This window comes from Perognathus longimembris, chromosome 2 (genome assembly GCF_023159225.1).
Source record: "Perognathus longimembris pacificus isolate PPM17 chromosome 2, ASM2315922v1, whole genome shotgun sequence".
In the NCBI taxonomy this organism is placed as follows: domain Eukaryota; kingdom Metazoa; phylum Chordata; class Mammalia; order Rodentia; family Heteromyidae; genus Perognathus; species Perognathus longimembris.
Genome location: NC_063162.1, coordinates 74,451,293 through 74,466,121, shown reverse-complemented (window position 1 = coordinate 74,466,121; position 14,829 = coordinate 74,451,293). Strand labels below are relative to the sequence as shown.

Genomic DNA, 14,829 nt, shown 5'->3' with positions numbered 1-14,829 from the left:
TTTTGTTCTTCTTACCATTATTTTCTTTAGCAAATAACAAGTTTAAATTTTTTATGTGGTTTCATTTAGAGATTCTTTACTCTGTAGTATCCTCTATTACTTTCTTCCAGCAAAACTTCTTCCCATACCAAAGGAAGATAAATATTTTTGTAGTTTCATATTTTTAAATTTAACTTTTCAAATCCATCTGGAATTCTGTTTTAACATATTGTTAAGGCAATGATCTGTTTACTGAATGATGGAAGAATTACTTTCAGATTCTCGAGCTGTGTTGTTAAATTTCATACTCGACTGCTAAAATCACAAAATAATTATGTGTTCAAGGAATATAACATCTCTGACTTTGGTTTGTCCGAAGTCCATTATTCTGGTGTCTTCAATTAGCTGATAGACTTCAAGGGCCAAAAATAATGTTGTTAATGTTACCTCTTCTTGGAACTCAGAAGTGATGGGTACCCATTTATTTAGTAGATTTGTAGGTTTGAGTCAGATGTTTTATATAGAAATTCCATTGATTTATGCTGGAGATTTTAAGCTTGTCTTAGTGTTACTGAGAAATGAAAGTATACTAAGTGAGTTCTACAACCTAAATTTCTGTTATTTGATTTAAATTACATGCAGTGACTCTAATGACACTGATATGAAAAAGTAGATTACAGGAGTTCTGTTATTTAACTGTCAAGATATTCCTTTGATATTTAGGTCAAACATGAGAAAAGAATGAGAGTTTCCAAACTCTTTCTGTTTGAACTCAGAAACTTAAGGGTTCAGATAATTTTCTAGATAAGTCCCTTACATCTAAACTGATAGCCATTTGATATCTAATCCAACAATATCAAACTGATTATTAATAAATTACACAGTGGAAAGACCAAATCAATTGAGATCGAGGGCTGCTTGCACTGGGTGATAGTAGCTTTCCCCTCTGCAGGCCACTCTAATGGGCAGGATAAAATGGAAGAGCCTGCTGAATCCACACACAGGACAGTGGTTCATCTCTAAGAAGACAATCCAGGGTCTTCCCTGTAATGGCCTGGATTTTCCTGAGAAATCACTGTAATGCTTAGACTGGGTGTGGCTGGGTGGAGGAGGGGGCCCTCAGTGACAGCAGTGGGGAGGAGGTAGTATCCTGTTTTGTCTCCTTTAGAGCTGGGTGTTTACATTTCCTTGGCCACTAGGTGGCTTCAATTGCCGATAAAGAAACTTGCAAGAAATGTGCCCCACAGGCACCAGTGGTTGGCATTACACACTTAATTTAGGAAATGAATTTTACTCTGGGGACCTTTACAGCTTTAGGGCTTTGCAGATTACCTTACACTTCATCTTAGAGATAAAGGGAGCTTAGGAGGGAGGACTTCTGACACAAATCCTTGGAGCCTGAGGGTCCAGTTCATTAGTTGTCATGTCAGTGACATGAGTATGGTTCTCATTTAGCCTAAGCCCCAACAGGATGCTGTGGCACTGACTGTGCCTGGGTCAGGAGGTGTGCAGGAATGCTTTCTGTAAGGCAGGTGCTTCATGGAAAGGACTGGTCAGTGCGGACATCTGGTCTCAACCCCCATGAGCCTTTATGTTTACAAAGTGACCAGAGTTGGGGAGTTTGAGCATTTTAAAATTTATTCTGAGAAAGCCTAGGTTCTTTCATCATTCATCTCTTTTTGTCTTCTTCAGCTGAATAGTAGGTTTTCTTTTCCATTTTCTTTTCTCTAACAACTTTTGGGTTATATTTAGTTAACAATTAACATCAAGGACAGAGTAAAAATGTTCACTTTTAATTTTTTTGCTGGTACCAAGGTTTCAGCTCAGGGGCTTGTGCTTGCTTGGCTGGCACTCTTACCTCTGAGCCACGTTTCCAGCTCAGCTTTTCTGACAGTTATTTTGAAGGTGAAGTCTTATGGAATTTTCTGCCCTAGTTGGCCTTGAAATGTTATGCTACCAGTGTCAGCCTCCCAAGTAGCTTTGGTTACAGATCTCTGGAACTCAGTTGAAAAAATCTTTTTTTTTTGGCCAGTCCTGGGCCTTGGACTCCGGGCCTGAGCACTATCCCTGGCTTCTTCCCGCTCAAGGCTAGCACTCCGCCACTTGAGCCACAGCGCCGCTTCTGGCCGTTTTCTGTATATGTGGTGCTGGGGAATCGAACCTAGGGCCTCGTGTATCCGAGGCAGGCACTCTTGCCACTAGGCTATATCCCCAGCCCGAAAAAATCATTTTTTGAGAAATGTTTTATTATGGTTGCTTTATAATCAGTTTCTTTTTAAACTTGTAATAATTATATTGTCACAAAAAGTATAAAAATATTATATTTTTAAAAATCAAAGGCTCTTATAAAAATATAACAAAAAGTAAACAAATTCATTACTTGTGATGCTGAAGATCCCTGTGAAAATTAAGGAAGCATGCAGTATTGTTTTCAACTACTCTTTAATAATAGTTCCATAATTTTCATTTTTAAAATATGTTAAAACCACTCACATTTTATACATTATGACTAGTTTCTAGAGTAAATAGAGATAAGGGAAGCTGAGGGAAATGCTTTCTTAAACTACTTTATGTTATACTGGAACAGAACACCAGAAAACCATTTCCCTTGTTGTCTAGTGGTTGGTAGTCTAAGGCAGGGGCTACATTGGTATGGGCCTTCTTGCTACATCATTCCAGTTTAGAAGGTGGAAGATGCAGTGTTCGTGTGTGTAAGACAACACAAAATTGAACTTGGAGCCTAAGGCTCTATTTCTTTTCTTTCCTTTTTTTTGTTGTTCTCTAACCTTTTAAAATAATCAACATTAATGCATTCCTGGGGGCAGAGACTTTGTGACATTAGCACCTCTCAAAGATCCTGCCTCCTTGAGGGACCTGTGAGGGACTAGCAGTGCTAGTTAAGTACTGTTGCACTGGAGGTTACATTTCCAGTGCATGGTTCTGGGGAGGAGAGAGATAATAGGAATGGAAGAGTGATGGAGAAAGAGTGAGAAAGCAGGAGAAGGGGCAATAGAAATATCTCAGAGGGCTATTTGAGCAGAGAAAGAGGTGGGGGGCTGTGTGTGTGTGTGTGTGTGTGTGTGTGTGTGTGTGTGTGTGTGTGTGTGAAGTCATGGCAGGCAGGCCTGTGGAAAGAGGCTCTGCCGTTCTGTCCCTGCACCATCCTTGCCTTGCTCCCACACCTCATCCCTCCTCTTTAGCTGGCAGATGACCAGTGTCATCTTTCTGCCATTTGTCCCCCAGCTATATTCATGGCTGTCATGAGTCTACCAGTCAGTACTGGAGAGAGGCACCACGGTGGCTTTTAAGATAATTTAAAATTTTCTTCCCTCTTGCAATGAATCCATAAATACAATGTCTGAAACCTTTGAATCGAGTCTTTGAAGTAAAATGTTAAAAATAGATCTGGAGTCATTTGCCTATTTGTGTGTTGAAGGTGAATTGAGTCAAACTAGTTTCTCGAGATAACTCAACTGCAATTTTAATTGTCTCATTTTTCCTCTTCCTTATTGTAGTGACTTAAAGGGCTTGGTGGTCACCCTGAGCGATGAGGGTCATTTACAGTGCTCATACCTGGGGACAGACCCATCTCTCTTCCAAGCGCCAGTTATTGAATCTCGAGAACTCAACTATGATGAGCTTGATGTAGAGTTGAAGGAACTTCAGAAAATCATCAAAGATTTTAAATGTCAAGGTATCTAGTTTCTTGCTTTCTGTTTTCTAATTTTAGTATTCATTATAAAATTCACATTACTGTTTTATAGTTACTATTTTGCATATGTTCATTTTCTTCCTTAAATGAGAGAGGGAGTACTTCTCATTAGCTACAGAATCTGCACATTTCCTTGGAGAGTTATAGCTTCACAACTCTGTCCTACTGAAGGCAGTCTTCTGTTAGTCAGTTCAGGAGCAGTGCCATCAAGCTTTCCTTGGATTGTTCATTTTAACCCAAGGAAGAAGCAATACTTTTTTGGGAGGGGATGGTAGGTCTTAGGTACATCAAAACTTAGTGGTCACTTGTCAGTTTCAAATATCCCTGTAAAAGAGTTAGTTGCTTCTTTAGAAAGAACCCAGTGTATTCTATGAGTTACTATTTGATCTCCCAAATGCAGTAATTCATAGCTTAGTTATATACTTTATGTTTGCAGTTAATTAGCCATCCAGATGGAGGACAGCCTGTGGTGTGCTGATTTCTAATGACTCACACACTAATGGTATTTTCAGTTCCTACATTTTGAATAACTCAATATTATCTTACTTTGGGACTCACAAGGGTATAATTTTATTGTAAATTAAAAGGAGAAATAAAACACCAATGCACAGTTTGAGTTGGACATGTGAAAAGCATTACTTTAAGTTCTCTCTTCAGGGTCAGGTAAAAGTATTTTTTTAATAAGAAAAAATATGGACTATTTTCACATAAAAGAAATGTTAAAACAAGTAGGAATAATAAAAGAAGCAGAGCATCTAAAGCCAACCCAAACAGAAGAGCCCATCTTAACCCTGGTCCAGTCACTTTACTAGATTCATGTATTTTTGAGTCTATATTTCCAATATTATATTCCCCTCATTCAAAGGAATTGAGATGATATATTTAAAAATATGAATATTAAAAATGAAATTGTTATTCTTTGGCTTCACACATTCTCTTAGAAAGTTTTGAAAGTAAACCAGTGAGACTGAGGTGTTTAAGTGCCTCCTATTAGTTAATACTGACTTGTTGTCAGCTCTCCCCAGGCCTATAGAACATGGTTAAAATTGGATGTGTCATACTGCAATATACATGATCTTCCCATTGTTTGTATCAATATTTGGGAGATTAATTGAATTATAAGACTGATTTTGTCATTGTAAGTATAATTGGAGAAGAGTAGTATTATGTTTATGAAATTCTAGAGTCTTTTAAATAATATGTGTGTGTGTCTGTGTGTTTTATGGTTTACATCATGAGATTTTTGCCCTTTCCATAAGCAATGTGCTATTGGGAGTTTGATCAACATTAATTGCATACGAAATTTCTTAGGAACCCCTATTACAGCTGAAAGTGATTTCTTCGTGGCCATAGATGCCCTTGAGCAAGGAAGTTTGGGCTGTTTTGCTTCTGTGTATGTGGAAATGAGTGCTCATTGCCCTAGGGAAGTCTCTGCAGACTTGAGCACAATTCATTATTGACATCATCTCAAATTTTAATGTTCGAAGTTCCTAATCCTTCTGTGCTACCATTGTTAAAGAAGCAAAGAGAAGTTCTTTCAGAGGAGAAGCTTTTAAAACATTTTATTTTTGGATATGGAAGAAGGCTTGGTATACTGTACTCATATAAAATATCTGCAATTGTATAAATACCATTTTTTGTTACAGATTATGAAAAATTAAAACTTTGGACTTTTTTATGACCTCTTTTTTTCATTTTAATGTCACTTATTTTAGTACAGTGGTTTTAACATGCAAGAAAAGTTCATGGTCTTGTGGGTGCTGTTTAAAACTTTTCAAAGGAAGAGTTGCAGCAATTTAAAGCCAATTTAAAGAGTACATTTTGTTGTACACATGGTGCATATTATCTGCTGTAATAAAGTGTGCTTGAAACTGGTTTATGCATGTGAGTTATATGAGGAATGTATGTTGTAAGCATGGAATTATAGTCATAATTTTGTGTATAGCTCATGGATTCCACACTTGGCTCATTAGTGTGAATCCAGCCAGGCACTCTTGTTAGCAGTAGTGAATGAACATTGCTTGTAGGCTCTTTCCAAGATGGAGTTCCTTCATGAAATTGAGGAAACTGACCATGTTCTCCCCCCTGGAGTGCAGGAGTATTGGGAACAGCTTTAAGCCAGGCCCCACACTGTGTCTTCTGAAGGGAGAGGGAGCAGAAGTGTGGGCTCCTGGAAGAGTCTGCACTGCATGACTTGTGTCTGGGCTAAGTGAAGTGGATGCTCTGGCTGTGTCCTGGGAGCACTTGGGCTTGGTTTGTTTGGGGTTATTATAATGCTATGCCCAAATAGGACAACTTAGGTTTGTTTTTTTTCTTCTGTAAAAAAAGCCCAGTGCTGGGAGCCCTAGGGTGGCTTGGCAGTTCCATTATCACCGGGGGCGGGGGGGGGGGGGGGATTTGGATTTCTTCCTTCCCAGTGTCATCTGTTGCTCCAGGCTTGCTTCTGGAACTTCTGCCCTCACATCTGCAGCTGAGTCAGTCCTGGGAGGAGCCTTCCTGAAAGCCACACCCTGAACCAGCCTGCAGATAGGCTGAGAAATGCAAGGGTTTCTTGTAGCATTCTGTTGCTAAGAGGGAAACTGGGCCCCTTTTAGTAAAGCATTGAAGAATGGTTATTAGCGGGGCATTGAGCAGCATTTTGTATTCTTGCTAACTTGAGAAAATTCCCTTCAGGGTTTGTAGCAATGGTGGGAAGGTTTCGTGGCCGAAGGGGATGACTCCTCTCTGTGTGAAATCTGATTCAGTAACACCACTAAGTGCTGTCCACAGTTTCGGCCACCCATTCTTAGTAGGGAAAAGCTTTCCCAGAAGCATGTACCTGCACTCCCTCGTATCTGCCATTTGTAATTTCCCATTGTGCAATGTAAACATTTAAAATGATGAAAATAGCATGTATTTTAAGGCCATTTTTAAGACAGATTTATTAGGTCACAGTTCTGGAGGTAAAAGGATATGGTACCAGTACTGACTTTCTTCTAGTTAAGGACCTTATAGCAGGTGGCAGAAGGCTGTATGAGAAGAAGAAGGTATATGGCAAGATGGAGCCAGGGAGAAGGGGTGGGCTAGTCTCCTGTCTTTTTTTTTTTTTTAATAGCAAACCACTTGTAAAGAATGAGCTAGGTTCCATGAGATCTATATCAGCTTCCTGGGCAAGGCCCTCAGTGACTTAAGGTCACTGCCTCTTAGAGTTCCCATCACTCTGCACTGGGCTTCAAGCTTCTCCTGTGAACCTTTGGGGCTCATGCAAAGCCCATCCAGACCACAGCAGTGGATATAGTGGTAGAAATTCAGGCAGAACTAAAATGTATCTCTAGCTGGCCCAGCCCTAGTGCTGCCTCTGCTCCTACTCCTCTCTTTTTTTTTCTTTTTCTTTTCTCAGTTGTGGGGTTTGAACTTAGGGCCTGGGCATTAACCCTGAGCTCTTTTTGCTCAAGACAGACACTCTACCACTTTGAGCTACATTTCCACTTTGGGTTTTAAGTCATTAATTAGAGATAGAGTCTCACCAGGGACTTTTCTGCCCAGGCTGGCTTCAAACAGTGATCCTCAGATCTCAGCCTCCTGAATCGCTAGAATTTTAGGTATGAGCCACCAGCACCTGGCCTGCTCTTCATCTTGCTCCTCCTCTTCCACCACCACCTCTTACGGCAGCAGGGTTTGAACTCAGAGCCTTGCATTCTCACTCAGCTTTCTTGCTCATGCCTGGTACTCTACCACTTGGGCCATGCCTCCTGCACAGCTTTTTTTCAGGTTAATTGGAGATGGAATGTCATGAACTTTTTCTTCCTGAGCTGTCTTTTTTTTGAACTTCGATACTGCAGGTCGTTGAAATGACAGATATGAACAACAGACAGTAGAATTACGAAGTCACAGTGCTCTATATTTTCATGTTGATAGCTACAGCCAACTTACCTTCAAAAAGATTCTTCTAATGTCACTAATAGCTAAGGAGAGGTCATTAAAATTCACAATACTGGTCAGTCAGTGGCTCAGATCTTAGCTAATATCTTTGGATGAAGCCAGTTTTCTTTATAGTATTGTAGAGGGAAAGAATTGGTATCAGGTTTCTAATTCTAATGTATTATCTTTTAAACTTGTGAGTGTTTATGAGACAGTTTATATGTATGATATGAACTTAATACTATATATAGCAGATTTACTTTATCATTAAATACCTATTTTTGTTTTTAAATTATAGGTGTTTGGCCTACAACTGAAAAAGAAGATGATTTGGAAGTTTCTGTCACAGTTTCTCCTAACTTTGATTCAGTGTCTGTAGGTATTTACATATTTTGAATTGAGATAAATATGTATTGTTTAAACTAAGGGCATTCCCTTAAAAGCTTCAGGGAAGAACCTGAATTCTCATGTCCTGTGCCTGTGATCCTCGCTACTCAGGAGGCTGAGATCTGGAGGATCGTGGTTGGAAGCCAATCCAGGGAGAAAAGTCCATGAAACTTTATCACCAAAATAGCCAGCAAAAAAAGCTGAGCAGGAGTGTGGCTCAAGTAATAGAGCACCAGCTGTGAGCAAGGAAGCTGAACTAACAAACGGTCTAGAGCTTAAGTCTCAATGCCTGCACTAAAGCAAATCCCCAGAACATTTTTTTTTGCCAGTCCTGGGGCTTGAACTCAGGGCCTGAGCACTGTCCCTGGCTTCTTTTTGCTCAAGTCTAACATTCTACCTACCACTTGAGCCACAGTGCCATCTCTGGCTTTTTCTATGAATGTGGTGCTGAGGAATCGAACAGTGCTCCATGTATAGTATAGGCAAGAACTCTACCACTAGGCTGTATTCCAGCCCCCCAAACTTCTGACTTAGGCTTTGTTACTTAATTTTAGACAAAACATTTCTGTTCTTTCAGTACCAGTAAGGGACTTCTTTGCAGGATTTCCATTCAGACAAACAGCGAGGGGAATGAGGAGGAGTAGTAGAAAAGGTTCTCAGTCTTGTTCTAATGTGCCTTATTTCTTAGTTTTCTCAGTACCATAGTATTGAGATAATTTCAATCTAGATGAATATCTTACCTCACAAGATTTCACTGAAGCTTCAGTGAGCTTGGTGCAGTATGGGTCCTGGTAGGGAAAGGCCCCAATGCAGCAGTGTGACATCACAGTGCTTGATTCCTGCTGCAGCCCCAGTGCTCCTCTCGGAACTTCATGTTCTCTTCCTAGCTCCATTTTCCTTGGCCACTATTTCCTTCATAGAATATTTCTTGAGATTATCACTTTTGTTCTATTGGAAGGCATTTGCCTAACAAATTATGTGGCTTTGATACCATGATGTCTTCCTATAGCCATTTCCCTGATTATAACTTCATGTTCCCAAAGGACCACTGCTCTTGAAATACCGAGGTTTGTAGACATGGATTTCAGGAGGCATTGGTGTCTCTTCTAGATCCATAAGTAACTGAATCTGAAACATTCCTGCATTTTAGATGACACAGTATTGGAACAAAGGCCTTAATTCCCATTTTATTTTGAATCTCTTATAAAAGCACACATAACAAAAATGGAAATATCGTAATTTATATTAGAATGGAGTCTTTTGTAGTGGAGACTTTGCTATCTCTATCTCTTTCATCTTCCTGACTGAGCAGCTGAATCACAGTTAAACGATGATTTTCTATGGAGCCTTAAGTAGGATTTGAACCTTCTGCTAGGGACCATGATTCTGCCTATAATCCTAGCCACTTGGTTGGACAGGGAGGATTGTGGTTTGAGTCCAGCCTAGACAGAAAAACTTCATCTCAACAGAGGAAAGCTGGATATGATGGTCTGATCTTAATTGTTCCATGGGAGTTTATGTGGGTATTATTAGAAAATGTTACCCCTTGATCTTATTCTATCATATTGAGCATTTCTCCCTCTCAGTGTATTTCTGTCATTGTGCCAAGTTATATATAAGTAGATATTCACATTTTTTAAGAGGCTAGGCCAGGTAACCTAAAGTAATACTCAAAAAAGGGCCTTTTGAATTTGTTTATGATATGCTCTAGTAACAAAACCTCCATACCTTCTAGTTGTAATGCTGCTGAACATATCATTAGCCATATATCTGAGATAATGTTGTTAATCCAAATAAAATGAAACTCTTAGATAATGGTATGGCACAGGGTTTCCTGGGAAATACAGAGGAGTTTTCATATATAAAGAGCAAGGTAATAGAGTTTTCCAACATTTTGGCAAATTTGGAAATACAATGATCTGATCAGATACTGGATTCCTTTTTGAGGAGTGGGTTTCTGAATATTATCCCATGATTGCTCACATTCTGATTGTCCACATGGTTGCACTGCCTCTGTAGTCTGTCATTAGAGTGTTAAGCTTCCTGGTTTGTACCCTAGTTGATGGTGGGGAAGTGTATATTGTATATATCTGTGTAGTCAATTATGCTGAGTAACCTTGAAATTCATTTTTTTCTACTTTTTCTTCTCAATTTTGTGTCTATAGCAAGCCACTGATGTTGAACTTGGAACCGACCTTGTTCCTTCCATCACAGTTAAGGTATGGTATCAGATTTTAGACTGTATTTATATGCAAACAATACTATGTATTTCCTCATGTCTATCACTATTATTTCCCAGAAGCAGCCTTGGGAAATTGAAGAAAGAAAATATAAAATGGATTATTGTACTTGAGTAATATGTATATAGAGTGAATAATGGTCATACCTTTCCCCTCATTTATGGGCATAGCATGGACTGTACTTCTTGTCTCTAGAAATGAACTTGATGTTTTCAATCAGCTATAGGGATAGTGTCTTCATTCACAGTAGCCTAGCTTATATACTCTTGCATGGTTTACTGTAACATGGTCACAGTCAGCTGTGACATGATGAATACTTAGAGCATCATTCTTGTGTCTATGTGTGTTTGAAAATAATTTCCATTTATGTACTACAGTGTTAGCTTTAAATGGATGTATTTTTAGAAAAAAATTGAAAATGAAGAAGCCACAAAATAGAGTAATGACAAATTGATAGTCCTGGAAAGATAGAATGTGGAGGATGTGGTTTTGGTTAAGATTTTCAGTCTTGTCATTGTAGACTTTTAGAACTAGAACTCAAATTTAGAACCCTCTTAAGGCATTTAGGTTATAGTGTGGTAATCAGTCAGCACATTATTAAGCTGAAAATATTTATCACTGCCCAGACCTTGGGAGCCAAGAAGAGATGTGGATTTTGGCGATTCACACAGTCCAAACTTGGATGAGACTTGGTATTTTCTTAGATTATGAGTTGCTGTCCTTGGAGCAGCTTAACAGGGAACCAGGCTTTACCAATTGTGTTCGCTTACACTGGACCAGCGGGTGGCCCAAGTGTGGAGATCTTTGGTCAAAGTTGAAGGCAGACCATCTTACAACAGTTTCCTAAGCTAATTATTTTGGATTCTTGCCACTGGAAACAAGGGTGGTCTTTCCCTAGTCTGCCTTCCCTATTCAATCAAAGGCTCGATCTCATTAATACTTCTAAGTGTGGAAAGACATTAGTGGCAAGAAATCAAACAAGAATAAAAGTGTGAAATTTCAGGAATGATCTGTACGTTTGTATGTGGAAAGCCTGTTTTATACCTATGTGATAACCTTGCACAGACATGGGCACATAAGAATCCAGGAGCGCAGTGCAAGTGCTAAAAGACGTCTTGTACCTAAAATAGATCAAGTTGCTCTGGCTACACTGTATCTCAGATTCATCATTCTAGGTGGCTCTGAATCTCAGATTCAGTGTAGTGATAGCCACCTAGAATGATGGCTAGCATTACTGAAGAATTCTCCTCTGTTACGGAAATGCATTTACTAAATTTGAGAATGCTTAGTTCTTAGTTCTTAGTTCTCTCACCGCCATTATGAAAGCATAGAAAGAATACAGTAGGGTTGTTGGCTGGCCTCACACAGCAGACATAGCGGTTTCCTCACCCTGTCTCACAGTTTCTATACAAATTTCAGCTATAAATCTCCCCTTATAGCCCTTTATAACAACGGCAGCCAAGATATATAACCATGCAAGTTTCCATCGTAATAAATCTTGTTAATTGAGAAAAAATTTCCATCCGTTCCAAGTGAATGAAGATGTGGCTACCTTGAATATGTGTGCCTGATGCGTGACCATTCGTTCCAGGCAGCAAGGCTGAGAGGTGCTTCATACCTGGCCTGTGGAGCCATATTTAGATATCTAGGATAAAAAAGTTGTATTATATTTCCTAAGTATTAGATTTCATTTTGTTAGAAGAGGAAAATAGCATGGAAAATTCTTGTATTAACATTTTATATTTTCCCCTTAATATTCTATAATTATTTTCCTTTTAAAATACAAGGTTTATGATTTAGCCAAGTCTGTAATTCTCCTTTTGGCTCCCACACAGCCATTCTTTGTTACTATAGTTATTTTTGTCCCATCTCTTTGATTTGTGTTTTGCTGATTGTTAGGGTTCGATAAATCTGTGTACGGAGCTATCATGATTGTGCATCTGAATCTAATGCATACCCTCCCAGTAACAATGCAGAGTTGTGTGATTTGTGTCAAAGAAGACGCCATTATGCCAGGCAGAGTCAGAATGTCTGCCCCTTACAAAGCGTTCATTGCCACTGGAAGGAGTTTCAGTTCCCAATAAGAAACACAAACTTAGACGCTCCTGTCTAGCTTTCTCCAGGTCTAGCTTTCCAGCATTATTGGCTCAGTAGCCATTTCTTTTTTTGCTTGTTGGTTTTGTTTTGTTTGGATTTTTCTGAACTTCTATTTTCAAATTGTAACATGGGACTCCTTTTTTTCATCTGTGAAGTTACTTTGTGATTCAAATATTGCTGGTGAAAGGCCTGGACTTAGAGTCTGGCAAACAGGTTAAGTTGTGCCTTTTCCACCAATGTTACAGTGACCTTGGGCACATCACTCAGAACCCTGTGATCCAGGTTTCTTCTTTGTCCAATGCATGTGACAGTACTTACCTTACTGGGAAGAGTCAATGACATATTGCAAATAACTGCATTACTTGCCTGGTTCATGAATATAGAAATCTTGTATGGCTGTTATTATTAATTTTATATAAAAGTATATATGCATACCAATAATGTTATTGTTAATGGAAACATACTTACATAGTCTTTATTTGCTTAGTGGACTAGCTAGCTGTTTGAGAAATGGCAATCCATGCCACACATCGCTTCTTCCTGTCACAGTTACCATTAAGGTTCTACTGAAGAGGTACTAGGTTATTTACAGAGCTTAGACATTCCTGGAAGTTTTATTTGTGGAGTACCAATTATTTCATGTTCTAACAGAGTTTACAAAGTGAAAGCAAGAACTCATTGTTCATTTGCTGTGGTTATTTGTTTGCATCAGTAATTCTCTTTTTTTTTTCTTATTTATTGTCAAAGTGATGTACAGAGAGGTTACAGTTTCATAAGTTAGGCCTTGGATACATTTCTTATACTGTTTGTTACCTCCTCCCTCATTCCCCCCTCCCCCCTTTCCCTTGCCCCCCCTGAGTTGTTCAGTTGGTTTACACCAAATGGTTTTGCAAGTATTGCTTTCGGAGTTGTCTTTTTATTCTTTGTCTCTCGATTTTGATATTCCCTTTCACTTTCCTAATTCTAATACCAGTATATACAGTTTCCAATGTACTCAGATAAGATACAGTGATGGTGCGAATACAAACACAGGAAGAGGATACAAGAGGATCATCAACAATAGATGAACACAAGAGCCTAGTAGCTATGCCCTTATGAATGCATAAGATAATGCTAAGTGAAATGAATTCCATGTTATGGAAACAACTGTTATATCACTGTTGTAATTACTTTCAACATGCCATGTGAAACTGTAGTAATTCTCTTTTAAGACTTATTTTGCAGGTCAAATTTTTGTTTGATTTGTTTTTATGCTGTATTTAATACATGCCTTAAAGTTAATATAAGACATTTTCTGACTCTTAACTGCATGTATATAATGTTAAGGCATAAGTAATACATGCCTTTTACTTAAAATTCAAAACCATCATTCTTAAAAATAAGAATGCACTTGCACCACATCATTTAATAATGATGTGTGTACAACATGTTAACAAGGCAGACTGCTCCATAGCACATAGGAGTGCAAGGACCAATCACCCAGTGTTTCTTGGTTGTACAGAGTCCCCTGGAAGCTATACAAGTACTACTACTGTGTCTGCCCCTGGAGATTCTGACTCAGTTGGTTTAGTTTACCACACCAGCCATATGTGAGAAACTCCTCTAAGACAGACTATACAACTAAGCAGAACTTCCAGGAGACCAAATCCAAAGACAGCACTTGGCCAGTGGAGGCTAGGTCTTTACACTTCTTTCTGATAGCCTGAGAAGGAGGCCCTCTGCTCTACAGCCCAGTAACGATCCTCGAGGCTAAGAGATTCTACTGACATTGTCAGAGGAGGGAGGGAGTGCTGACTTTCTGTACCCACACTTACATTGTCACAGGCCAGCTCTTGCCCCATATGGCCTAGCCATCAATTTCCTTAGCCCAAGGGGATTTTATTAATGTCATCAATCCAGAGCACAAGTTTGTAAGGACAGCCACCTTAGAAGTGCAACAATTAATCTTGCTATTCTTTGGTACTTTTCAAATTAGTTATGCTGTGTATTTTTGTGATTAACCATAGAAAAAATGCAGGGCTTTGATATGTATCTAGCCTAATGAACAATCTACCTAAGTAAGATATAAGAAGTATATTGAAACTAGGCAAGATGAATAATTGACAACAATCTAACTATAATAAGAATAAGCCCTTTTATTTAAGGAGGCAGTTAATCAGTAGTCATGAGGGCAGGGTTATATTTTTTTGATAGACATTTTTAACAGCCTTACTCAGATATAAGTCATATACACTCCACAGTGTACCTTGTTTGAGGGTTCTTGGTGTCTTTGCAGAATTGGCCAGCCACACCACATCCAATTTTAGATTGTTTGCTTCTGTTTCAAACACCACATCCATTAATCATTCCTCATGCCTCTCACTTTGAAACAACTGCTAGTTTATTTTATTTTTCTGTAGATTTGCTTGGTCTCTACCTTTCCTATAGAGTTACGTAGTAAGTTGTTTGTGACTGGGTTCTTTCACTTAGGGTAATGTTTTTCAAAGGTTACTTAGGTCATGTCGCAGGTGTTAG

General features: G+C 38.9%; 1 protein-coding gene across 10 annotated transcripts in view; it reads left to right on the top strand.

Moving 5' to 3' along the window:
• Bbs9 (Bardet-Biedl syndrome 9) overlaps positions 1 to 14,829 on the top strand; it is a 321,391-nt gene that overhangs the window by 114,390 nt on the left and 192,172 nt on the right. For all 10 annotated transcript variants that reach the window (XM_048339489.1, XM_048339488.1, XM_048339486.1 and 7 more), the window contains 3 exons: positions 3,495 to 3,673; positions 7,890 to 7,966; positions 10,144 to 10,197. In XM_048339489.1, coding sequence (XP_048195446.1) covers positions 3,495 to 3,673; positions 7,890 to 7,966; positions 10,144 to 10,197 — 310 coding nt within the window. The remainder of the gene's footprint in view (positions 1 to 3,494; positions 3,674 to 7,889; positions 7,967 to 10,143; positions 10,198 to 14,829) is intronic.